Genomic DNA, 27,907 nt, shown 5'->3' with positions numbered 1-27,907 from the left:
TATCATTCTTTCAAAAAAAATGTTTATCAGATAATTGTAAAATAAAAGATAGACATGACAAATGAATTATGCTACACTGAAATGTCAAAAAAAGTTATAGTTTCTCATTACTAAGGATACATTAAGGGCTGAGGATGTGTTTCAGTGGTAAAATTCTTGTGCAACAGGTCCTGGGTTCAAGGTCTAGCACCAAAAACAACCAAACTTTGGAAGTTTACAGATCTCCTGAATGTTATGCTATAATACAGCATTCCTGGAGCTACTGTGTATTTCTGAGCTTATCTACCAAATGAAATACAGAGAGTGGAGAACAAACATCTGCCCTAGATCGCTTCCTTTTGCTGTGATAAATCAGTGACCAAACCAACTTGGGGGAAGAAGGAGTTTATTTGGCTTACACTCCCATATCACAGTCCATCACCGTGGGAAGTCAACCAGAAACTCAGGCGGGAACCCAGAGACAGGAACTCAAGTACAGACCACAGAAGAACTCTGCCTGCTGTCTTGCTTCCTCTATCTTGTTTGGCTACTTTTCTGATACGGCCCAGGCCCACCTGACGGCACTCCCCCAGTGTGCTAAGCTCTCCTAAATTAATCAGCAGTTAAGAAAATTCCCATAGATACCCACAGGCCAATCTAATGGCAGCAATTCTTCAACTAAGGTCCTCTTTCCAGGTGACTCTAGTTTGTGTCAAGTTGACAAAAACTAACCAGCATAGCATTTGTCCACACATAATGATCAGAGAGATGTAGAGCATACTGTAGAATAACTGGACAATTAAAACTCTGGTAACTTCCAGATAAGTCAGTTGCTTAAACAGCAAAATTTAAAGCCTCTGCTTTGGGTCATAAAATAGCAATAAGGACTAGTCGTTTCTTCCTAAGAAACAACTAAAAAGCTGCACAAAATAAGGAAAAAATTAGTAGACTCTGGGGAGTTAGCAGTACAAAACTGTCATGTCAGAGTAGAGAAAAACAAGAAGAGAAGGCCCTGCAGTGCCTGCAAGGTATGTATGTGTATGATTCCACAGAAAGAAAATCCTAAAGAAATTACCAAAACCAAAACAATGAGAGAGAAAACACAGACAAAGAGGCCCGTGGAGTATGACAGCCACAATGGTTTCAGAAGATGGAGATGATTGATGCGGAATCTGAGATGGTACGACACTACAGGCCAAAGGACTACACACAAGAGCAATGCACAGAAAGAGGTCTGGAAGCCAAGACTGTTCCATTGGTCCATGCTGAGATGGGTGATTTGAGTTACAGATGCAAACTGCATACATGTGGGCCAAATCTAACCACTGAGATTTAACATGAACAAATCACAGGGTGCAGACAGGACAATAAAGATCTGAGCCTCAACCAGTAGAAGTCATCAGAAATCACTGCAGACATCCAATAGGAGCCCTAGGGGGCCACATCTCACCCTGAGTAGAATCCAGACCTATGTAAGGATACTCTAAGACTATAGTTTTTCACTCATGATACTATTGATACCTTCAGCTAAAAACGCATTTCTTATGAAAAGCTGTCTTGGCTTCTAGCTACTAGATACCACTCCAACTATGAGACGTAAAAATGCTTCCAGACACCGCCAAACGTCCACTGGAGGACAAAAGTGCTCCACTTTGAAGCCACTGTTTCAGACCCTTTCTAGCAAACTTTAAATAGGCCTCAATGAGGTGAGCCCGCTCTGCAGATAGCTTAGCCACCGGTTAGGACAAATGCATTAAAATTAAGACACAGTGTAATATCCAGCCAAGTACCGGGAGGCATACCTATAACCTCAGCACTGGGGAGGCTGAAGCAGGAATCTTCAAGATCAAGTTCAAGGCCGACCTGAAATATCTAGCAAGACCATGACTCAAATATAAAAATAAACAGAAAAACAAATAACTTCTATTTTAAAAAATGGTCATCTCTATAAGGCACTGAAAAAGCTAGAACAAAATCTAACATCTGTTCAAAAACATCAAATCAAGGAATATAGAGAACTTCCTCTCAGCTTCCTCAGAGCACCTCACAAAACTGGAGAACTCAGACTGTATCTAATCCTCAAAGACTAACTACACCCCACAGGATGAGGAACAAGGCTCTCAGCACATCCACTCCAACTGGACTCGATGTTCCAGCCAGAGCAATGGGCCCACAAGTAGAAACTAAAGAATATCTAAATTGACTAAACAGAAATGAGACTTTTTATCCATAGATAACACAGTCCTAACACTGTTTATTCACCAACAGTGTGATTCCATAGAAAGAAAATCCTAAAGAAATTACCAAGACTGGAACAATGAGAGAAAAAAAAAAAAAAAAAACTCTCAGAATCAACAAGTTCAACAAAGTCACAAGATAAAAGATCAATACAGAACATTCTATTGTATTTCTAGACACTAGGGCAAATCAAGTACTCTTTTCTTTAAAATTCACTTGCAATGATATCAATGTAAGAAATTTCAGTGAGAGAAATCTGAGTTACACTTTTTGGTAATTTTTTAAATGTATTTTTTTTTTAAGTTTTTTTTTTTTCATTTTATATACCAACCCCAGTTCCCCCTCCTTCCCCTTATTCCACCTCTCCCCACCTCCCCCACTCCCACCCCCCATCCACTCCTCAGAGAGGGTAAGGCCTCCCTTGAGGAGCTAATAGTCCGGCACACTAAGCTGAGGCAGGACCAAGGCCCTTCCTGCTGTTCCATGTCTGAGCATGTCATCCCATCCTAGGAAATGTGTTCCAAAAAGTCATTCCACGCACCAGGATAAGTCCTGGTCCCACTGCCAGGGGCTCCAGAGTTACATTTTTACCTTTTTTGAAAATAAACTGAGCTAATATAATTTTTTCTTAAAATTGTAAGAAAAAAAAGAATTATTTCAAGTAGTAAGATACAATATTTCAACTATATGTCCTAAAGTTTAAATTTACTCTAAGTCAGAAAGAACTGCTGGGAAACACTGAGTTTCTGAATTGTTCCATGATAACAATGTTGCTATTCTCAAACTATCTTACATATGGTAACAATTAAAATTAATTATTTTGCTCTTGTTATGAACTAACACTTTCTATGAGCAAAAGTATAAAAAAAATTAAAATCAGAAAACAGCAATACAACCATTAAATCTTTACATTAGATACTATAGTTCTGCTACAGAAAAGAAAGGATGGTGTTGACACCCATCATACCCAAGTGGCCTCTTATTGTTCTGCACAATTTGTTCCTATTAATGTAAAACAAACCAATGAGGAAAACATTCATTTAGAGATGCATAAAAATGAGCCTATCATGTATTTTGCCAGAAAGTCTATACCCCACAGAAGATGATCTCACCACATCTATAGCAAAGAGGCTGCTATCATCCCAGATTTCAGGTGAAATTGCTTGTCCAATGAGCATCATGTCCTCTGCAAGCAGTTCCAGAACTCTTATGATCATTTCTCTGCTGCCTAGACATAGAAACAGGAGGAAGGCAAGAGAAAAGAAAGTCACTCCATTTTCAGATAATCAGTTGGACCCTCTAGCTAGGCATGCTCCCAAATTCCTATTTCCCCATTTTTGATTTTTTTTAAACTTCTGGCAAGATGAATGAGGACATCACAAACTCACTACAACAAATCAAATGTGCTCACAAGTGGAAAAGTGGATTGAGAGTAGAAATAACTAAAAATACCGTGAAATAGATTTAAGCAGTTTCAAACATGTTACACATTATATACAACAAAATAAGCAAATTTAGGGAATGCATTCTAATCACTTCTGTCCACTACCACAAGCTTTAACTTTGTCATAGATAAGTATTTTAACACATAAGTGTCACACAGAAAGCTAATCCTGTACCACAGAAACTAAAAGAGTAAGTGTCCATCCACACTGTATCATACTCTATAGGAAAACCATCCAATGCTGAGGATGTAGCTAAGTTGCCTGGCTTGCTTGAGGCCCTAGATTCCACTTCCAGCAAGGCCTACAACAGGTATGGTAAGGCATACCTCTGATCCCATTACTCAAGAGGTAAAGGCAAGAAGATCAGAAGTTCAAAGTCATCTTGAGCTATGTAGTATGTTTAAGACCAGGCTGGCGCACCTAAGAATCTGTGTAAAAAAAAAAAAACCACAACTACCCACAAACACTCCAAGAGATGCTATGCTAACTAGACATGGTGGTACACACCTGTGATGCCAGCACTGGGTCACATGACCTGTTCTTGGCCTCATTACCAGACCATCTCAAAAGAACAAAACCAACACTCCTCTAAAAAAAAAACCATTAATCTCCTTTCTTTACTGAGACCAAAAACAAAAACACTTCCAAAATTCTGAGTGAGACAAATTTTCAAATAAGACTATCCTATCCTTTATCTTAAAGGTTAATTCCTAATGAATTATTAGTTAAACAAACTCCTGAATCACAGAGATACACATTCATTTTTTCATTAACAGCTGGAGCAAGCTCTCTCTGCACCTCTTACAATACTGAACAACTACAAATTATGCAATAATTTACTGCAAAAGGGCAAGGGAACATTTAGAAATTTTTATGTGCAAGATATAGCTTTATAATTATCAATCTGACTTTTTACAGCAAATTAAAGAAAGGTTAAATGGAAAACCATTAGGTCTAAAACGGTTCTTCCCACTATCCCAGACAAATAAACAAAGCCACCTGATGATGTCAAAGTTCAGCTCTTCCATCACAGAGCACTGGCAGCACCCACACTCCTGCAAGCCACAGCCCCCACTCTGGCAAGGCAGGCACAGGGCTCTCCAGGGCACAGATGCTTCCCAGACTTACACCTTTGTTCTACTTCCCTCTCCATCACCTCCAAGCAGGAAAAAACAAAACAAAAGAAACCTTAAAACTTTAACTAGTTATACGGGATTTTTTTTTATTTTTTGACGATTAAACTAACAAGGGCAAAACTCGCTTATATTTATATCTTGACAAGTTCATCAACTACTAAATGTGGAGGTTTAGGGGTGAGTGCTTGCCTAGAAAACATAAAAACCTGGTTCAATGTCCGACACTGAGGAACAGACAGACTCCTCACAGAATAAAATCATTACTGCTTCCACTCCTCTGTTTACACTGGAAAATGTAGTGGGTAGCCATTCCAGCTTGGATCTGGAAGTTCCAACCCCCATTGAGACTCTGGCAACTGTCACTCCTACGAGGCGGGGCGAGGGGAAGCACTGGAAACCCGAGAGCTGGATGGGCCAGCGCTCTCTCTGTGAGCACTCTGTGCCTGGACCCTGGACGGTGGAGATTGACTGTGCAGAGCTCCAGAGAACACCACTGGATTGCGATACACCTTCCCCAGACCCCAGCAACCTATCTATTCCTTCATTTGTAAGTCATCCACTAAATAAATCTTCCTTTTAACTACGTGGAGTGGCCTTTATAATTTTCCCCAATATCTGGCGCCCAATGTGGGGCCCAAACCCATGACCCTGAGATTAAGAGTCTCATGCTCTACCGACTGAGCTAGCTGGGCTGGTTCCAATAAAATGAGTCAGTTCTTTGCTTATTACAATATAAAGCATGTTACAGGTATACCACATAATGCCACAGGCCAAGCAGTCATAGAGAGATCCAATCGAACTTTAAAGGATATGCTAAATAAACAGCAACAGGTAACAATGACTCCTAGAAATAGACTACATAGTGCTTTATTAACCTTGAATTTTCTCAATGCTAATGAGAAAGGAACAACAGCTGCAGAGAGACATTGGACGACAGACAAAACTCCTGAGCTAAACCAACCAGTTTATTTCAAGGATGTGCTGACCTCAGAATGGAAACCTGGATATGTTCTACGTTGGGGAAGGGGTTTTGCCTTTGTTTCTGCAGGAGAAGAAAAGCTATGGATACCAACAAAATTAATAAAAATTCGATTTGAACAGGAAAAACCCCTTGATGAAGAGAAGTAAAAGATCATTCACCAATGTGACATCTCTACAAGTTGTAAGAAAAATTTAACAATCAAAGGGTGGGGTAGGGTTCTGTTTTTGTCTTTCCAGGATAATGGAAATACCCATCTTCCAAAACTCATAAGGCCTTGGATATCCAGATATTTATAGCAGAAAGGAAGAATCTATTGGTACCAATCTACACATGGTAAAATCTCACTGTCTAACATCTTTCTCTCTATCAATCTAGAAAAGTTGTGGTTCCAATTCAATTATAGCCAAGCTGGCTTTGGAGATGGAATTGGCTCACTCCTTCTCTAAACCCAAGCATATTGCTAAAAGAAAAGTTTGAGAGATTCTTCAGTCCCGTATCAGAAGAGCCCTCTGGTGTGAGACAGAAGGAAACCAATAAAAAGGAACCATTGTCTTCTAAATTCTAATTCTCTCCATGCTTACTCTTGATTTCTCAGAATCCTTTCTTACATGCTATGTCCTCTTTAAATCCAAACCTCCCATTTTTGATAACAAATAAGTTTTTCCAATAGCAATCTCAGAAGTCTCAAGAAGGAAGATGGGGCCCCAATAACAACAACTCTACCCAATCCAGAATGATGCCATGGTAATCATCATCATGCTACACTTCTTGCCAGAATTTCAGACAATCTTACCCATTACTCTAAAACTTGCTGCAGAACCTACAGTTAGTCTAACTGAGATTTAACTATCTGAGCTTTCTCACAGTACCCAACAGAGATAACATCACCCCCTAAACGGCAGGAAGCAATTCTAAGAAAACGACACCCATTCTCCTTTAAGTTTCATAATTCTCAGGGTTATGGATGACGGTTATAGGGTTGGGGGTGGAAGAAAATATTAACTCAGTATTGTAAAAAAAAAAAGGGGGGGGGGAGAAGAAATGGAACGGATAGGTATAAGATATGATGGTAAATCATTGTATATACTAGTAAACTTAGTAAAATAGCAACGTTAGACAATTTGCACTGTAATTTGTACTGTTATAGATTCTTATATGTTGATACAAATGTAAACTATTTTTATACTCCTGTTTAAGATAATTTGTATATTGATACAAATACAGAACTATATTTGTTATAATGTACATATATTTCTACTCTTATTTGAAACATTTTTATATTGATACAAATGTAAATTTATATCGGTCATACTTTATATATGTTCTACTTCTGTTAAGATATTCGGTATATTGATATATATTTAAGATTATTGTCATATTGCATATCACACTATATATTCCTACCTCTGTTATAAATATCTTGTGCATTGTCACAATTGTGAAGTCATCGTTCTTCACCATACATTTGCTTATAGACTGTTTACCTTATTTACATGAAGCTTTAGTCCTTAGGTTATTTCGGTAGATAAGACTTATAGATTTATAGTCGCCTATGCCTGTCATCTCTATTGTTATGTTAGTTAGGTTATCCAGATTTACAGATACATAGGTCAGATGGGCAGGTAATCTTCAAACACTTCATAGACCTAGAGAATATGGCATTTAAATAACTTAGAATTCTGTTGACGTGAGACACAGTTGCTCCTGGCTGCACCAATTGATCCCGAGAAAATGTTGGGCTTCTAAGACATTTCCATTTGGAAGTTTGTCTTTTTGGCACAAAATGGCCTACTGGGCAAAGAACTGCCCTTGCCTTGATGGCTGACAGTACAAATGCAATGCTGTCCTTTCTGGACAAGCGGGACACAAGGAAAGCAACCACTGTACTCTGCCAAGACAGGGTAAGATGGTCTTTCAGAAATCCTGCTTCTGAAAATGGTCTGTCAGATACTCTAGGCCTGTAGCCAATTTGAATGCACCAACAATGCTGAGAAACATTAGGTGACTGTCCAGGCTGCCAGCTGTCTTGGTCTACTCTTGCAAGATTCCCAAAAGTTGCTTGCATCCATCTACCATTTCTCAGGTTCCATTATGTTCCTTCTCAGGTCTTTGATGGGATTGAAGACTAGCAGTTATAGTTACAACTTAGTATATATAATATCTTAGATAGAACATATTAAGTATTAGATTCAGGTTCTTTAGGATAGGACACCTTTGAATGATCTTTATAACATGCCGTTTACCTATGCTCTATACTTCTCTGGATTTTAGAATGTGTTTCTTGTTTGATATTGTTTGCATTGGTTGTAGTTACATTTTATCTAGGTCATTATCCCTCATTATTTCTGGACAATATTTGATAACCATTCCTTTGTATATAGTCTTGTATTAGTTTAGAATCTTCTTATTTAGACAAAAAGGGGGAGATGTAGTGGGTAGCCATTCCAGCTTGGATCTGGAAGTTCCAACCCCCATTGAGACTCTGGCAACTGTCATGCCTACGAGGCAGGGCGAGGGGAGGCACTGGAAACCCGAGAGCTGGATGGGCCAGCGCTCTCTCTGTGCGCGCTCTGTGCCTGGACCCTGGACGGTGGAGGTTGACTGTGCAGAGCTCCAGAGAACACCGCTGGACTGCGATACACCTTCCCCAGACCCCCGCAACCTATCTATTCCTTCATTTGTAAGTCATCCACTAAATAAATCTTCCTTTTAACTACGTGGAGTGGCCTTTATAATTTTCCCCAATAGGAAAATGTTAAAAAGCTTTTTGTCACGCCTCTGCTGTTGGCCATCTGACATTAGGTCAGCCTGAAAATCACTTTAAACCCTCGTTTCCTCGTGTGACAATGTGAGGACAAAGCACTACCTGCCACTGCTGAAGGAGGAAGTGGGTTGTTGACAATTCAGTGACAGAGCAGGCCGGGACTCAACACAGGCCTCACTAATAAACTCTGGCAGAGATCAGCCACTTTCTCACCGTTGTTACTACTCCTCAGTAAGGCACACGTAGTACATATGAGTAACACGGGACCCAGAATATGTGTGGGTTTCTTTACAGTAATACTTAGTACATATGAGTAACACGGGATCCAGAATATGTGTGGGTTTCTTTACAGTAATACTTAGTACATATGAGTAACACGGGATCCAGAATATGTGTGGGTTTCTTTACAGTAATACTTAGTACATATGAGTAACACGGGACCCAGAATATGTGTGGGTTTCTTTACAGTAATACTTAGTACATATGAGTAACATGGGACCCAGAATATTTGTGCATTTCTTTACAGTAAAATATATTGTTATAAAGGGTAGGAATCCAGTTAAGGGGTTTGGTTACCATTTCCTGGCTTATAAGATATAAATGTGGCTAGAGAGATGGTTCAGTAGTTAGGAGCACTAACTGCTCTTAAAAAAGGACCCAGGAGGGAGACAAGCAGACGCAGGTAGGCCTGTGGCGGCGGCCCGCGGAGGTAGACGGGTCCGGCGGTAGTGGCTGACAGGGACATTTAGGCCCGGCGGCAGCTGGCGGAGACATTCAGGCCCAGCGGTGGCCCACAGAGGTGTACAGGCCCTGCGGCAGAGATAAGCAGACGGAGGTGGACAGGACCGGCGGCGGCGGCCGACAGAGACATTCAGGCCTGGCAGCGGCCCACAGAAGTGAACAGGCCACACGGCAGAGACAGGCGGACGCAGGTCGGTGACTTGCGGAGGTGGAAGGGCCCGGTGGCAGCGGCCGACAGGGACATACAAGCCCAGCGGCAACCAGCAGAGACGTGCAGGCCCCGTGGCGGTTCGCAGAGGTGGATGGGCCCGGCAGCAGTGACAAGCAGAGGTGGGTAGGCCCGCGGCGGCAGCCGGCAGAGACATACAGGCCCATTGGCCACCCGCAGAGGTAGACAGACCCAGCGGCAGCTGACAGGGACATACAGGCCCAGCGGTGGAGACAAGTGGACGCAGGTGGGCCTGTGGCGGGGGGCCACAGGGGTGGACAGGCCCGGGGACGGAGAGGGGCGGACACAGCTTGGAGCGGGGACGCCCCTAGCCCCAACACCTGGGGAAGAGGGTATCTCCGTGGGTCGGAACCAGGGCGAGTCTGGACACTCCGTCTGGGGACAACCCAGGGCCCAACTGCTGATCCTGTGAAACCCAACAACTTGGAGGTGTTGGTGAGACTATCCTGCTCAGCTGAAACCCATCTGGGAGAGGATTCAGATGCCTACAGTTTGAAATCTGAAGAAACAAGATCAGCTGAGGAGTTGACAAATGAACAAAACGTGACCTGGGAACACAGAAGAAGGCACTACCCAGTCACCAAACCAGATCACGAGAATCATAAGTATATAATTCACCAACTGAAATCAGCTGTCCCTGAAGAAACAGCCCAATAGCACCAATTTAACCAAGAACCCCTACTAAACCAAGACTAAAAATTAGAACAAGAGAGGCACTCTCAGACACAGACACCACCTGCACCGCACAGAGGAAAAGATGAGTAGACGCCAGTGCAAAAATACAGGCAACAACATAAAGACCTATATGGCAACATCAGAACCTAGTGATTCTACACCTGCAAGACCTAAACATACCACGACAGAAGAAACAGAAGAGATCAACCCTAAAAATGACTTTAAGAAGATGATAGAGGCCCTTAAAGAAGAAATAAAACATTCCCTCAATGAGGAAATAAAAACTTTCCTTAAAGAGGAAATGAAAAACTACCTTAAAGAGGAAATAAAAACTTTCCTTAAAGAGGAAATGAAAAACTCTCTTAAAGAGGAAATAAAAACTTCCCTTAAAGAGGAAATGAAAAACTCCATTAAAGAGGAAATAAAAAACTCCCTTAAAGAAATGGAAGAAAAAATGAACAAAAAATGGGAAGAAATCAAATCAAGCCAAGAAAAAGCAATTAAACAGATGAAAGAAACATTCCAAGATCTCAAAAATGAATTTGAGACAATAAAGAAAACACATGCTGAGGGAATGCTGGAAATAGAAATCCTGACAAAACGAACAGGAAATACAGAAACAAGCATAACCAACCGATTGCAAGAGATGGAACAGAGAATCTCTGACACTGAAGACACGATAGAGAAAATAGATTCGTCAGTCAAAGAAAACACTAAAGACAAAAAAGTCATAACACAAAACGTCCAGGAAATTTGGGACACCATGAAAAGACCAAACCTAAGAATAATAGGGATAGAAGAAGGAGAAGAATACCAACTCAAAGGCACAGAAAATATATTCAACAAAATTATAGAAGAAAACTTTCCTAACCTAAAGAAAGAAATACATATGAAGATACAAGAAGCTTACAGAACACCGAATAGGCTGGATCCAAAAAAAAAGTCCCCTCGCCACATAATAATCAAAACACTAAACACACAGAACAAAGAAAAAATATTAAGAGCCGCAAAGGAAAAAGACCAAGTAACATATAAAGGTAAACCCATCAGAATAACACCAGACTACTCAATAGAGACTATGAAAGCTAGAAGATCATGGACAAATCTCATGCAGACACTAAGAGACCACGGATGCCAACCCAGACTATTATATCCAGCAAAACTCTTAATCACCATAGGCGGAGTAAACAAAAGATTCCAGGATAAAACCAGATTTAATCAATACCTGTCTACAAACCCAGCCCTACAGAAAGCACTAGAAGGGAAAATTCAACCCAAAGAAGCTAAACACATCCATTAAAAATCAAGCAATAGATAATCCCACACCAACATACACCACAGAAGAAACAAGCTGGTGTAGCTATCCTAATATCTAGAGAAAAAGGATGTTTCAAAAGAGAAGAAGTCTTGTGGCAATGCCTCAGTGGTCCAGGTAACTACCAGAACTCGGAAAAGTTGGTTGAATTTGGGATTGACTGGGAGGCCAAAGATTTAAAAAGCAGAAGATTCTCTCAAGACACTAGTTGTGTGATAATAGTGTGTTTTGTGTGTGTGAATGAGAATTTGTAAATGTTGAATTCTAGGCTTCGACAATCATTGTCAGTGCAGATTAAGCTGCAAGTATTTATGCTTTAAAACTTAAATTATAAAGCTAGTTACGTCTTTCTAACAACTAGTTTTAATGTTTATGAGCATATTTTACCTACATTACCTTTTCAGGATATTGAGAAAGATGCATCACAAGCAAAGGCTGGAGGCTGGGGGCTAGATGGTTTTGAGGAAGAGGTCTTGGTGGACTCTTTCATAGAGCAAAGGGAAGCAATGCCTTCTGGGAAATGAGCTAAGTTTTAATCTAGTCTTTAGGATTAGAAGTCAAAAACAAAAATATTAAGGAAAGGAAAACCTAATTGATCTTTGAAGTGTTGTTATAAGGAATTGAGTGGGACTTTTGAGGCCTTTCTTCCAGAAAACAAGGACTTGGTTGTCAGGCCTATATTAGGCCTAAACCTTGGTGCCATGTAGTTGTACTTAAATCATTTCAATGGAAAGTGTCTTAGTGATTGGAACTTCTAGTGCAGTTTGAAGTTCTTCCATTTGAAAAATGTGATATTTGCATGGGATTGTTTGAATCTTGTTTTCTAGTCCCTATCCATCACCACCCTCATAGTCTGAAGGTAGATTTTTCTCTTGATAAAGGAACAAAAAAAGTGAACATCTTGTTTGTAAATAGGTATCTAGTAACTAGTGGTAAACTTGAAATGGTAGAATTCTTTAAAGCCTAATTCTAGATAGCCTTAAGAAAATATATCTTAATTACTTTTGAACCTGTATTCACCTTGTTTTTTTTCAAATATCTTAAGTTATATTTTCTTTTTCAGAGCTGCTGCTTATTTGGGGCTACTTTTTTTTTTTTAATTGAGGCTTAATTCATAAAAGGGTATATTGTTTTGATGAGACTTTTTTTTAGAGTTACTTTTTAAAGTCATGAGGTCAACAACTTGGACTACTATGCATGTAAGTGCTAATGCAAATTAAAGCCCAAGTTGACCTCCAGCAGCAGTTCATTCTATGTTGACAGTGAGAGAACACTTTGCCTGTTAGGATACTGTTACTCGTGGACTGAAATGCTGAAGAAACCCCTCCCCCTATTTTGTTTTTTTGTAAAAATCAAGGTATATTCTAGGGTTTCCTGGTTGACCTCAACAGATAAACTGAGATGATAGTCTTAGTTCAGAAATGATCTGAATGTAGATTTACAGTCTACGTGTACAGCTGGCTAAGTGAGATCGCTTTCACAGTTCTGCATGTAACCCATCGGCTCCCCATTAGTCACTGAACTCTTAAAACTTGTATTGTGGCATTATTACAATGTTTTGCGCCAATTTTATAAACTTTACAGTACAATATGTGTTCCTTTTCTGAGGCAAACCAAAGGTATATTTCTCAAGGTTCTGCTGCTATCAGCAGTGTTGATGGAGGATTTTTTATACATTTGTAATAGATAGAAATAAACCAGAAAAAAAGAAGAAAAAAAAAAGTGGTGGAGGAAAAGGTGAACACTGCAAGAATACTCAAAAGGGCTGAGAGTTGCAAACGCCAAGATTGGCTTTGCATAGTAAATGGAATAGAACAGCTCTGAACTATAGCTTACTTTTCCTGGTTTGGTCTGACAGAATGATTGAATGCTTTTGTACAAAAATCAGAGCCTTAAAAACAAGGATTTGGTGAGATTGTAAAATGGTGTGCCACTTTGGCAAAACAGTCTGGTGGTTGGTCAAAATGCAAAACATTGTTACTCTGTTACTCAACAATTCTACCCTTAGGAATATAACCTCAAACTACTGAAAATGTGCACCTATGAAACATGTACATGAAGATTTACAGCAGTGTGTTGCTAATAGTAAAAAAGTTAAAACAACTCAAATAGCTATCAAATACTGGAGAGAAATAAAATGTGGCTTATTCATACAATAGAATATTATTAAGACATAAAAATGAATAAGAAACTGACAGATTAAATGACTTTGGTGAACCTTCATAATTTCATTTGTAGATCTTTCCATTTCTAATTTATAAATACATTTGGGGTTATAAATTATAAATGTACTGCCTCCTGTCAACATTGTATACTTCTATTTGATGATTTCTGTGTCAAATATTATATGGAAATGTTTCCAAGTATTTTCTGTATTAACTGTGAATGAATAGAACAAAATAAATTGCCTGAAAAAAAAAAAAAAAAAAAAAAAAAAAAAAGGACCCAGGATTGGTTCCCAGCACCCACATGATGATTCATAACCCTGTTACTCATTCAAGAGGATCTGATGCCCTTTTCTAGTCTCCATGGGCACCAACCACCGACACTCACACACATAAATATAAATAAATCTTTCTTTAAAATGTTAAATAGAGTAACTCAAACAGTGACTAAAGAGCGACAGCAAATTTTTTTTGCTTGTCATAATTATCTTTCTTAACTTTTTTCACATAAATCTTATAGTTAGTGTTCATATTTAAAATACAGAAGAAGCCCATGACAATAAAAACCTATGAATAGAAGAGAATATTCTATTTGAGTATCAGCATGGCACTCACATTTAGTAAAGTAGAAAAAGGGAGGGGCTTATTAATTTCTTAGGGAAAGTAAGTAAAAATAGATACTAAAAACTGTAATAGGAAAGAGAAAGAGCCAGTCAGCTGCAGGAGACACACAAACACAAACTGTAGGAAATGGGATTGCAGACACAGCTAACCTGTTCTCAGCAGAGGAACTGCTGCCTCCAGGATGGAGATGCAGAACTGAGGAAGACTAAGCTGCTGGAACTGCAGCTCCAGGGCATCCTCTGTCTCCAGCTCCGGCAGATCGACGTGTGCCGCATCCAAAGGAGAACGCACAGATATCCTAGAGTTCACATGAGCATGGCTACTGCTTCCACTGGAAAGCAAACAGAGACAGACCTTGAGTGAGGAAGCAACCCCCCAGCAGACTTGCTGTTACCTGCTGCACGGTAGAACTCACACCACTCACAACCACACTGATCTTGTCAGAATTCTGACAAATTAGACTAAATTCCATACAGACGACACACGAAGGAGTTTGGGATGCAGCTCAGTGACACAGCACTTACCTATCATGTACTAGACTAAGAACTGCAACACCACAAAAGAAAACTTGAACATGAAGCAAAAAATACATTTATTTATACCTTGTTTTTCATATTAATGATTCTGAAATACCAGCATTCCCATAGCAGCAAACATGAGCAGCAATAGCCCACTCACTTCTAAAACAAAACAAGTAGGTTTACAGCAAAGCATTGATGGGAGCCAATCATAAGGATAAAACCAGTTTATAAAGTTGCCAAGGGCTTCTGTGATTTTCAGCTAATGTTCTAAGTAAGCCAATGAGAGCAACTTAAGAATGGCCTCAAAGACAGCACAGGAAATGGGTTACTTTGCTGGTGTATTCAACATCACATGATGATTTTGAAAAGGTTTCTTCATTAAAAAATTCTTAGCCGGGCGGTGGTGGCACATGCCTTTAATCCCAGCACTCGGGAGGCAGAGCCAGGCAGATCTCTGTGAGTTCGAGGTTCTGTTATCCACAACTACAGCTGAATCATTTAGCTATGCTATTAGAACATTTAAAATTGCCCAGATTTTATGCCTATTTCCTTATTTCTTAGCTTCAAGATCCCAAGCATCCCAAAACATGGAAGTAGACCACCCAAGTTTCTCTCAATGTCTGACAGACCCTGTGAGGGAGCTGTACACACACGAAGAACCAAGCAGTAATGCATGCCTTACAGCAGGAAAAAGAAAACCTGCAAGTTATCAGCCAACCACCGCTGAGCACGATGCGCTCTTAGCACACGATGCGCTCTTAGCACACGCAGCCCCAACACTACTCCTTACAAGTGCCACGGTTTCAACCTCTTGAAAATGCAGGCTTTTCTGTATGTCAATAATAACAATGCCTATCCTATTATAGAACTGTCTGAAGGGGACAAAGAGGTCAAGAATGTAAACCTTGTGTTACTAACACCATACTCATGGGCTCCTGAATCTGTGTGAGCTTGTAGGGCAGCAGCAACAACCAAGTCAAGACACAGGCTACCTCACTGAACACTGCTTAGGACTATATGCAAGAAAAGGCTACTGTTACAAGGGAAGGCTACAGTTACAAGGGAAGGCCGCTGTTACAAGGGAAGGCCACTGTTACAAGGGAAGGCTACTGCTGTTACAAGGGAAGGGAAGGCTGCTGTTACAAGGGAAGGCTACTGTTACAAGGGAAGGCTACTGTTACAAGGGAAGGCTGCTGTTACAAGGGAAGGCTACTGTTACAAGGGAAGGCTGCTGTTACCAGGGAAGGCCACTGTTACAAGGGAAGGCTACTGTTACAAGGGAAGGCTACAGTTACAAGGGAAGGCTACTGTTACAAGGGAAGGCCACTGTTACCAGGGAAGACTGCTGTTACCAGGGAAGGCCACTGTTACAAGGGAAGGCCACTGTTACAAGGGAAGGCCACTGTTACCAGGGAAGACTGCTGTTACAAGGGAAGGCCACTGTTACAAGGGAAGGCCACTGTTACCAGGGAAGGCCACTGTTACAAGGGAAGGCTACTGTTACAAGGGAAGGCCACTGTTACCAGGGAAGACTGCTGTTACCAGGGAAGGCCACTGTTACAAGGAAAGGCTGCTGTTACCAGGGAAGGCCACTGTTACAAGGGAAGGCCACTGTTACAAGGGAAGGCCACTGTTACAAGGGAAGGCCACTGTTACCAGGGAAGGCTGCTGTTACAAGGGAAGGCCACTGTTACAAGGGAAGGCTACTGTTACCAGGGAAGGCCACTGTTACAAGGGAAGGCCGCTGTTACAAGGGAAGGCCGCTGTTACAAGGGAAGGCCACTGTTACAAGGGAAGGCCACTGTTACAAGGGAAGGCCGCTGTTACCAGGGAAGGCCACTGTTACAAGGAAAGGCCACTGTTACCAGGGAAGGCCACTGTTACAAGGGAAGGCCACTGTTACCAGGGAAGGCCACTGTTACAAGGGAAGGCCACTGTTACAAGGGAAGGCTACTGCTGTTACAAGGGAAGGCCACTGCTACAAGGGAAGGCTACAGTTACAAGGGAAGGCCACTGTTACCAGGGAAGGCCACTGTTACAAGGGAAGGCTACAGTTACAAGGGAAGGCTACTGCTGTTACAAGGGAAGGCCACTGTTACAAGGGAAGGCCACTGTTACCAGGGAAGGCCACTGTTACCAGGGAAGGCCACTGCTACAAAATTTATGGCCTACTATGAGCTAACAGAAATCCAATGCCATCCCTTCAAGAAAACATATGAAAAATCTGCATTCACACAGAAAAATGATGCCCCTCAAAAGAGTCCCCATTTAAACAATATTTTCTAAACATTCCTTTCCAAATACACAGGATTTTAAATTATGATTAGGCTTACAGAAATGTGTATAAAAATACCATTTAGAAAATATGTCAGGGATGGAGAGACAGATTAGTGAATAAAGACACTTACCATGAAACCTAATGATCTGAGTTAACCCCAAAAACATATGTAAAGGTTAAGAAGAGAATCAAATCCAATGTTGTCCTCTGATCTCCACACATATTGCAGGACATGCTAGCCCCTACCCCAGCAACACACACATACATACTAATTTTTAAATGTATCATTCATTTAAAGCAGTGGTTCTCAACCTTCTTAATGCTGTGACCCCTTTAATACAGTTCCTCATGTTGTGGTGACCCCCCCTCCAACATGAAATTATTTTCATTGCTATTCCATAACTATAATTTTGTTATTGTTATGAATTGTAATGCAAATATTTTTTGAGATAGAAGTTTGTCAGAGGGGTCTTGACCCACAGGTTGAGAACCACTGCTTTAAAGCCATGTTTTGTTTTGTTTTTTAAATAAGTAATATTCTATGTATAACTGATAGAAATAACTTAGTGGAGCAAAACCATTTCTTTTTTTTAAGGAAATAGAAAGGAATAGGTAATACAGATTGGTTGCAGAATAACAAATCAAAGTAAAATGCTGTCAACATGTTTTTGGTAACACACACACAGAGTCAGAGAAAGAATATCAATGTGTTCTGAGTACACAGTTTCAAGGTAACATTTGAAAACCTGCAGATCACGATAACAAAACTATGAAAGACAGCGGTTTAAACAGGCCTACACACAGGGCAATTATTCAAGAGAAGGCAGGAAGGAATGATTCTCTCCTCCTAAAATACAAACAGACACAGGAGCCAGTCACCTGGAAGACACTGCATCCCAGTCCTGACCATCTCCTCGGGGCCTCTGGCCTGTACGCCCAACTACAGAAGGCCGAGGACTGCTGCTTCCTGGAGACGGGTGTGGGGAATGGTAAGTACCTCTTGTTTCATGACAGTAAGACAAAGAAGAATTCTGGGAGATTGTATCTGGAGAAATAAAGAAATATAATTACCCCTTAGTAGAAAAAGGCTTCTGATAATGAGATTATATCCAACAGCTTCCAAAAAAATAACAAGAGATAGAATGATTCTGCAAGGGCAAAATTCAATGAGAAAACTCAGCCTTTCCAGCAATCACTCACAGAGTACATTCCTGACATGACTAAGAAACTCTGGGTAGTGGCAGCAAGACTGTGAAGCAGAACAACACTTGATAACACCTCCCAGCTTTAAGCTCTCAAAGCACCCCTGCCTTGAACCACATGCAAACATTAAACAAAATGAAACATCAATCTAAACATGAGCTAAAGCCATAAACACTAAATAGAAAATCCTCAAGGCAATGGATTCTTAGATATTGAAATCAAAAACAAACAACAAAGTAAAATAGATAAACCAACTTTATCACATTTTAAAATTTTCATGTACCAAAATATATTACAAGAAAGCGTAAAGACAAAAAACAGAGTGGGAAAAATATTTGCAAAGTATATATACCTAGTAAGGGTTTAATATTCTGAACATATTAATAACTCCTAAAACTCATAATAATAATAAAGAAACAACTGAAAAATAGGCAAGGACTTTAACAGCCATTTCTCCAAAGAAGACACACAAATAACAACCAGCACCTGAAAACCACTAGGGAGTCTGTCAGCCACCGCTAGTGTTTGGAGACGCAAACGAAAAGGACAGTGATAAACCACTTAGCACCTATGAAATGTTATGATGAAGAGCAAAAGCAAGCATAAATGAGTAACTACAACGTGCTGAAGCTTTATGCAGTGCTATAGAAATGAATATTATAAAAATAGAAATAAGCTGTGAAGGGCTTATAGACTTTCCAATGTAAAGAAAGACCTAGCATATCATCTTCCATTCCTACACACACAACAGACTCACACACACGCAGGACACCGTTTGCTGACACATGATTCAAGGTAGATACAACACACATGTCCCTCAAAAGATGAATGAATAAACAAAATAGGACACATACATACAATGTAAAATTATTCAGCAATAGGAAGGAATAAAATACTGATATATGTTATAATAAAAACATAGCTTAAAAATATTACAAAGAAAATAAGCCAACACAAAATGACAAATTCTGTATGATCTCACATGTATCTAGAATAGACAAAATTCACAATAAAATTAGAGGTTACCAGGGGGTTTAGAGAAAAAGAAACAGGGAGGTATTACTTAATGCCTCTCTTCAGGGTAACAAAAAATGTCTACAGAGAGCTGTAAAACTGTGAGCATTAAAAACATTTTTTAAAAAAGCCATAATTACATTTTATGTTATAAATGCACATGAGTTGAGCATGGTAGTGCACACCTTTAATCCCAGCACTCAGGAAGCAGAGACAGGGGGATCTCTGTGAGTTCAAGGCCAGCCTGATCTACATAGTGAGTTCCAGGACAGCCAGAGCTACAGAATAAGACACTGCCTCAAAATAAATAAATAAATAAATAAATAAATAAATAAATAAATAAATGTGCATGTATTCACATGTATCTGTAGATAAAACACATGATAGTGAAAGAAGACATGACAGCGTTTCATATCACATATGTATATGTATTTACAAACAGCTATAGATAATAATAAACAGATGACAGGTACACGGATGCATTGATAGATGATAGATTTACAAGGGGGAAAACATTAACGCCTCACACTTCTCACAGTACTTCAGGAAGTATGAATGCTTAGCCCCTTAATCTCTCTCATCTCACCTCACTTCCTTGTACCTGGTTCATGACACCCTGCTCTCACCGGCCATGTTTGCCTTGCTCAAGCACATTATCTTCTTGGTGCCTTAGGCTCGGACTTCCCCTGGAATACTCTCTTGCAACTCTTCAAGAGGAAGACAACTATTTATCTGAAGGAAGTGGCATCCTATCACATCATGTTTTTATTTCTTTAGAGCACTTCTTGTTAGAAACAAACCTGGTTTTCATTATCTTCCTCAGCTTTCTAAACTCAAGACTGTAAGTATTGGGCTGCTCGGTCAGTGCTACCTACCCAGAAGAGACACAGAAGTATATATGAATAGGTAGCTGATCTTCAGTTAATACTAGAACTCTTTCTCTGATAAAGTACGGGGGGTCCAGCTCTCTGGGATCATTCACAGAAAGCCATATCCCATGAATACAGTGAGAGCCCACAGCCTTTAAAACTATAGTAATTACAACGTTAAGTACAAATACTCAAGTAGCAGAGGATAAGTGAAGTTCCCAAGTAAAGAAGACTGTAAAGCAGGGTAACAAATGACTGGAGTTTTGTATTCACCTTTCAAGGCACAATGTATAGACTCACAGAAATAAGGTTGTAGAGGCCATTCCACCTAGGCCAGCCTGTACCCCATCTGTCCTATGAAAAGCCTGTGACTGCCAGCACATCTACAGATGCTACAACTCAAAAAGCATAAACAGGGTTTTGATAAAATACAAATCAGTGTTTTTCAAACAAAACAATTTGTTAACACAATATATACCTTGTATTAAAATTCCCTAAGTCCCACATGAATTGTCACAGTCTGAATCCTAATCCTCAGGACCATAAGGATAGAGAATCTGGAACTAAACAGAAAAGCATCTGCAAATGTCTAAGCAAGAAAATTCACCACAAAGAAGCTTCAGAAAATGGGACTTCTGCTAAGCCATCCTTAAAATGAAAAGCCAGAAGTCTCAGAGGGGAAACATGACAGAAAAGGGAAGGAGATGTGACGTGAGGGCAGCCAGAATACAGGACAGTGCAGCAGTGAAGAACACTTGCTGCTCTTCCTCAGGACCCAGGTTTGGTTCCCAACACCCACATCGGGTGCATCACATGTATCTATAACTCCAGCTTCAAGGGATCCAAATCTCTGGCTTCCTCAGGTACCTGTACTTATGTGCAAATAGCAACACAGAGATATAAAACTACATATTATTAAAAATAATAAAAATTAATCTTTGAAGAATAATTTTAAACCATCTGCAAAGGAATATATATTCATATATAATTTTCTCAGAAAGTTATGAACCATGAATGACTTGACCTCTTATCATTAGAATTCCATTGACCTTTCCTGGCCTGTTTTATGAGCCTGTAAACCCACACAATGCACCTTATAAACTCATCTAGGAAAGAGAAGTTCTTTGGATAAAAATAAGTATACTAATACTAAAACATTTTACTTGATATTTTATTAAGTCCTTTGAGCAATTTATCTTCAAAAGCCACCAACATCACACACATAGCCATTGTTTAGACCCTTAAAGCAAATCTCTGTAAGCTGGCACCAACCTCTGGAGGTGTGCTACTGTCCTTCAGTGTGTCTCTTTCTTTCCTAGTGCCGACACCTAAATCATTTTGAAAGTCTTTCTCATAGTAACTCCAACTTTGCTTTACTTAAAAAAAAAGGGGGGGGGGGCTCATGGTGGTTCTGTTATTTGCCTAGCTACTGTTCAAGAATCCGGTAACAATTTAGGAGTGGGAATTTGTATTGTGAAATGCATACACAGTAAACTTTGAGGTGCAGGGGACAGTTCAAGTGCAGAAGAAGATAAAGAATATCACTATCTGGCGAATAGATAAGCCAAGTACCTTGTTTATTTGAGAAAAGGTTGGGGTCTCTGTAAAAGTTGAGTCTGTTTTTTAAACACGTGCACAGTTGCTGCAAACAGGACACCGACTGTAACGCCACACGATGCTTCCCATCTCCCGCAAAGGCCAGCTTCACCAGACACAAGAGACCCTGAGACGGGAGAGTGAAAACAGTCAGACAGCTTAACTCCAAGGAGCGATGCAGCCAGGCTTGGTGGGCAGGTCCAGGGTTCCAACAACTGTTAGGTAGAGGCAGGAGGATCATCATGGCTTTAAGACAGCAGTCTGATCTGCACAGCAAGTTCCAGGACACATATAACAGGATATGAGTTTTTTGTTTTGTTTTATTTTTTAATTAATGTTTTTAGAACTACATGCAAAAAGAAAGAAGGATGTGGCACTTAAGTTAGGAAAGGTGAACAGTCAAAAAAAAAATTAAGGTTGCAAATTTTGATAAAATAAGAAACTAGGGCCAGAGGGTCAAAACTCTTGCCACACAAGCCTGACACCCTGAGTCTGATGCTTGATGCCCAGGACCCACAGCAAGGTGGAGGCAGAGAATCAACTCTATAAAGCTGTCTTCTGACCTCCACTTGCACACTATGGTATTTGTGTCAACACACACAACAAGAAATTTAAGACTTCAAATTTAAAAAAGAAGATAATCTAAAAATGACAATTTGAAATAGACAAACTTGGTAGAACAACAGACTACTGTCCACTAAAAGAACTGTAACTCTCCAGATAAATTAGAGGGAAAGCAGTTTAAATAACTCAGTACTTCATTTTTTTCAATATATTAATACAAGTTTTCTTCCCAAAGACTATTACTCTGCCATGCAATTTGCTAGTATGTAGTGAGATAAACTGTACTGTTTAAAACCTAAAGCAATTACAGATACTTACCTGAACAATCCTTGGTCTCTGAAGGAAAATCTCAGCAGGAAAGTCTTGCATGATCACGTCCTTCAGAAGCTCACATGTGTTCCAGATCAGGGTGTGGTTACTACTTCTCAGAGAGCTAAGACAACAGAGTTAGACATCAGAAAGAGACCACCTATGCCCGCCCGTGTCAACTAATGGCATGTCTCCAGTACACCTTACGCCTGGCAGCAGCAGCACTTTTCCCGGGCATGCATCCTCCATCTTTCCGTAGTGAACTCTGAGGAGGAACTTCTTTCATATATCTGCACTTTGTGATGTGGTGAATGTTTGCTGGCTTTGATTCTCCACCAGAGCACACTCAGGAACAGGAGCTATATCACATTAACCCCTGAGTGTGAAGACTATCACAGTTCTACCAAATGGGACTGGTGTGGTCAAACACAACTTTCTAGTTAAAAGAAAAAATAACAGCCTGTATAGTGGTAATTTCATGGAATTAGATTATCTAGTCATCTTCCCTGTTCTAGGCATCTTCTTATCTCACACCCCTCAGCTTCTACTTACCTGAAGAGCAGCAACTGTATACAATCCACCTCAAGAACTCAGCTGGAGTCAGTCCACCTCTTCCTTAGGTGCTGACTCACAACTAATAAAGCATCCCCAACCCTTTTTAAGGTGGGTACTACCTCTTCAATATTCTGCCCTAAGAAAATGATTGGAGCATTATCAGAAATCATCTGTATCTTGCCTTAACTCTTTCAAATTTGATTTTTCACCTAAATTCACACCTTATCAAAAGAGGCAAGCAACTCATTTATTGTGACTTCAATGAAATTGTACCAAGTGAATATGGATAATAAAAACACTCTCCAGGACTGGAGAGACAACTCAGTAGTCAAGAGCACGTGCTGCTCCTGCAGAGGACCCACATTCAGTTCCCAGCACCCACATTACTCAGTTCACAACCACCTGTAACTCCAGCTCCAGGGGATTGGATGACCTCTTCTGGACTTCTCTGGCACATGCACTCACACATGCACAAACCCACACTCAGACACATATAATTAAAAATACAAATAAAACTTTCTCAATTTTTAGCTTTTAAGATTGGGTGTCAATATGGTGCCCTGGCTGGCCTCAAACTCACCAAGATCTACCTGTCTATTTCTAAAGAGCACTTGTATTAAAAGTGCTTTCCACTATGATCAGTCCTAAAATAAACCAAACAAAACTCTGCAAACTTTTATATATCAGTCCTCTACTTCTGAAGGTAATTTAAATCAGTACACACTAGAGAAGATCAGTGCAGTTATGTCCAACCTTCTCAAGAGGGGTAAGTTTTTCTCCTAGTGGAGCCCACATTTTAAAATATATTCTACCAAAAAGATTACTTATGTTTAATTTTTCCACTGTTCTTCATGAAGGGCACAGGAAACAGGCAATCAATCTACACAATAAAGATTGCATGTCATGAAAGAGTATATAAGATTCCAACCACAAAGAGAAACTGGGTGAGCCAGATGTATAGTGCATGTTCATCACCACAGCGCAGGAGAGGAGCCAAGTGCAGGGAGGAGTCAGTAGGTACAGGTCATTCTTGATGACAAGCAGTAAGTCTGAGGCCAGCCTCGACTACAGATACCCCACATTGGAAAAAAATGGACAGGTAGATCACTCAAAGATAAAGACGTACAATAATTTTCTGGCTTTCTTTTTTGAAATACTGAAAATTGTACCTCTTTTAAACACTTGTGACCATTTCCAGATGAAAACCAATGGTGCTAACTATCAGATTTTTATGGCTACAAAGAATCAAAAAGACCTGCACTACATCAGAACTGTACCTTTCATTGGAGGAGAGAACATGTCTGTCTGTTGTGGTCAGGGGTAGCCAAGGAAATACAGAAAACTTCAGCCACTTCACAGTCGAGTTTCCTGTTAGAGGAACAACAAACATCAAACATGACAGGGTGCACATAATATCTATAAGCTGTAAGATGAAATTAACCTTTTCCTCCCAAGTTGCTTTTGGTCATGGTTTTATCACAGCAATAGAAAACAAACTAATGTTAAGTCACCACAGAGAATCATCCGGAAGGTCTCTACAACAGAAGTACAAGAGCAGAAACCAGACATAGGACAACCACACACAGAGACCTGGAAGTGAGACTCCTGGAAGAGAACACTAAACACAATGCTCTAATCTTATGTCAACTGGCTGCTACACAAATAGTGATGACAAGTAAGCTAGGCTGACCACGAGTCTCCAAGCAGAATAACTGGATTTGTTGTTACCATTTCATAAGCTGGAGAATGAATAAGACCACCCACGTACCATACACGCCACAAACCTGACAAGAACCTGTGTTCAACAAGCACTAACTTGTGATATTTTGTGTATGCTCTAACAAATAAAGTGTGCCTCAGATCAGAGGGCAAAGACAGCCACTTGTTACCCATAGAGGCCAGGTAGTGGTGGCACACACCTTTGATCCCAGCACTTGGGATCTCATGCCTTTAATCCCAGCACTAGGGAGATAGAGACAGGAAGTGATATGGCTGGGTGGAGAGAGGAATATAAGGTGGGAGGAGACAGGAGCTGAGTGTCCTTCTGGCTGAGGATTTTGTAGAGGTAAGAACTAGTAGCTGGCTGCTCTGCTTTTCTGATTTTTCAGCATTTGCCCCAGTATTTGGCTCCGGGTTTTTATTAAGACCAATTAGAATTCGTGCTACACTAACTCCCAGTGACAGTACCATTACCTGCCTACAGTGGCTCAAATATAGTTACTGAAGCATAAAATCTGACCACACAGACTCAAAATCCTAAGTTAGTACAAAGCAAATGAAACATTAAATTTTGTGCTAGAGTTTTCCAGTTTGACCACAACATATCTTCAAGCAAGGGAGAAGAGTCCATTGGTCTTCTTATTCACCAGTCAAAGCTTCCCTATACATACATACCTACTGGCCCTGGTGGTACTTCCATCTGTTGGAAACTACTTTTGTCTTGGGAGAAATATCCTGTTAGAACTTCGGGTTGCTGTGACAATTCTGAAAAGAAAATATGTTAATTACTATGTTATCAATTCACCTGATAAAATAAAAATTATTCATTTTAAATTATATTATTTTCTCTCAATCTTTTAATAATTATTAAAACAAAACAAACAAAAAAGCAATCTAGTTTGTTCTCTGACTATTGTATCTTCCAAAACAAGAAAAAAATGACTGTTCACATAGATACACACACACACACACACACACACACACACACATACATACACAAATTTTATTACACAAATGAAATGAAGATTTTAAAGAAAATACACAGCAAAGAAATTTAACAAAATTGAATACAGAAAAAGAAAAGTTACCGATTTGATCAGTTTGGTAAGTGGCAGAACACAGTACAGGAACTTCTGAAGGAAGAACAAAAAGTCCATCAAGAATGCCATCAATCTCAGCCTGTATTGCTGGCTCCACATGTGGACGGAGCTTAGATAAGAACTCCACTGCACCAAGGTCAATCAAGTGTTGGACCGCTGGGGGATACTATAGTAAAAGAAAAAGTCTTAAGAATAGTCGTGAACACGGAAATGTTCTAAACTTCATTTTACCACAATCAAAACATAATTATTTTGGTAAATCAAACATTCCGTGTTTTGAAAAACAAATTCTGTACTGCTGTGCTCTAGAGTAAACAACTTCCATGAATCAAACATATTTATACATATTCATCATTGTAGTTTGTCTCCCCAACACACACACACACACACACACACACCACGCTGGTTGGCCCCTGCCTCATAAGCTCTCTTCTACTTCCAAGTCTTTCTTTTACATATAAAGTAAGTACTTTTCTCTACTGACACTTTATCCTATCCTTACTGTAAATCAAGATGCCAAAGTCATTAGAATTCCTCCATGAGGACAATGATTTAAAGGTATAAGAAACTGAACTTATACTGACATTTTGACATTAGTCTTGACAACTAAATTACTCTTTACGGAAGATACAGGAACAGAAACCATTGTTTTTAATTGAATAGCATTATATGCAATGTTAATTAAACTATTTAAATCTTTTTTTAATACTGAAATGTCTAAATTAAACATTAAACATCAGAAAAAGTAAAAAAAAAAAAAAAACAGGCAGCAAATAATCAGAAATAGAAGATACAAGAACTTAGTAGTTCTATTTCAGGGTACAGCACAATGTGAGATTGGGCTATTACAACAAATGACAAACAGTATATATCCAGGTGAATTAAAATTCAACACCTCTGGTTGTCTTCCAAGTTATTTTAACTCTCAAGTATGTCTTTCAATAAATGCTACATTTAATTTTGACCCTGGTTGCTTTATTCCAAAACGTTACCTTAACCAATCTGCTTAACAAGTTCAGAACCTCCTCTTTCATTGGGACGGATGGGAAATTGAACCATTCGAGCAAATGGAGAAAAAGCAACCTTTCCTGAATCAGGTCAGCATAGCAGATCAAATTGTGCTCGATCTTGCACAGGATACTTTTGAGGGCGCGTTCCCTGATCTCCACCAGCTGATGGCCTGTCAGAGAAGTTGGCACAAAGTAATTTTATCTCCCAATTCTGGAGACGACCCACCCATAACTTATTCTAAATGTGCGTGATTTACTCTGGAGACAATCCGGGGGGAGATTAAGTGTTGGGGAGGCCGCAGGTGCGCTAGAAACAGCCAAGGATTACAGAGTTTGAGCAAGGTCGGCGGGCTGTTCTGGGCAAGCAGGGACTAGGAGCGCTGACCGCGTGATCCCATCACCGGAACTTAGCACCACCACGCCCAGACCCGAGGGATGCTCCGACCCTGGGCAACAAAGACAGTTACCAAGCTTCCTGATGAGCCCCGGCAGGACCATCTCTTCGCCACAATCTGCCGCCGGAGAATTAAACTGCCGCGCCACAACCTCCGTCCATAATTAATGTCCCCCGGAAACTGAGACGAATGGAACAGAGGTTCCGCGATGTCTAAGATAGACAGACACCCCTTGAGGTTAGAGCATTAGGTGAAATGTTCCCAATGCTTCTGTCCACATACGGGTACGGTCTCTATAAGTTACTACTGCTCATTCCCTAGACCACAATCTTGGCTCTAAGAAGCCGGAATGAATAAAGGTGTCAAGGGGAGGTAGAATCCTCTTCCGCCAACGTGCATGTCGGGAGTTGTAGTCCTGCAAGAGTTCCAGACACGCCCCATCGCGGCTTAGAACAGAGTTCCGGGTTTCAGGCGCGGGCTC

At 40.1% G+C, this 27,907-nt stretch overlaps 1 protein-coding gene across 2 annotated transcripts in view; it reads right to left on the bottom strand.

The window, feature by feature from the left end:
* Nucleotides 1-27,815, bottom strand: part of Rttn (rotatin) — a 182,387-nt gene extending 154,572 nt beyond the window's left edge. For both annotated transcript variants that reach the window (XR_013046217.1, XM_042263930.2), the window contains exons 1-10: nt 27,499-27,815; nt 27,014-27,201; nt 26,010-26,187; nt 25,597-25,686; nt 24,480-24,570; nt 22,657-22,771; nt 21,751-21,901; nt 17,972-18,137; nt 14,443-14,624; nt 3,330-3,445 (exon numbers count right to left, since the gene is read on the bottom strand). Coding sequence is in view for 1 of the 2 variants with exons in the window: in XM_042263930.2 (XP_042119864.2) it covers nt 3,330-3,445; nt 14,443-14,624; nt 17,972-18,137; nt 21,751-21,901; nt 22,657-22,771; nt 24,480-24,570; nt 25,597-25,686; nt 26,010-26,187; nt 27,014-27,201; nt 27,499-27,529 (1,308 nt within the window). In the remaining variant the exon portion in view is untranslated. The remainder of the gene's footprint in view (nt 1-3,329; nt 3,446-14,442; nt 14,625-17,971; nt 18,138-21,750; nt 21,902-22,656; nt 22,772-24,479; nt 24,571-25,596; nt 25,687-26,009; nt 26,188-27,013; nt 27,202-27,498) is intronic.
* Nucleotides 27,816-27,907: the final 92 nt, after the last annotated feature.

The sequence above is a fragment of the Peromyscus maniculatus genome, chromosome 19 (assembly GCF_049852395.1).
Source record: "Peromyscus maniculatus bairdii isolate BWxNUB_F1_BW_parent chromosome 19, HU_Pman_BW_mat_3.1, whole genome shotgun sequence".
In the NCBI taxonomy this organism is placed as follows: Eukaryota; Metazoa; Chordata; class Mammalia; order Rodentia; family Cricetidae; genus Peromyscus; species Peromyscus maniculatus.
The sequence above is the reverse complement of the archived record's forward strand: the minus strand, read 5'-3'. Positions and strand labels throughout refer to the sequence as shown.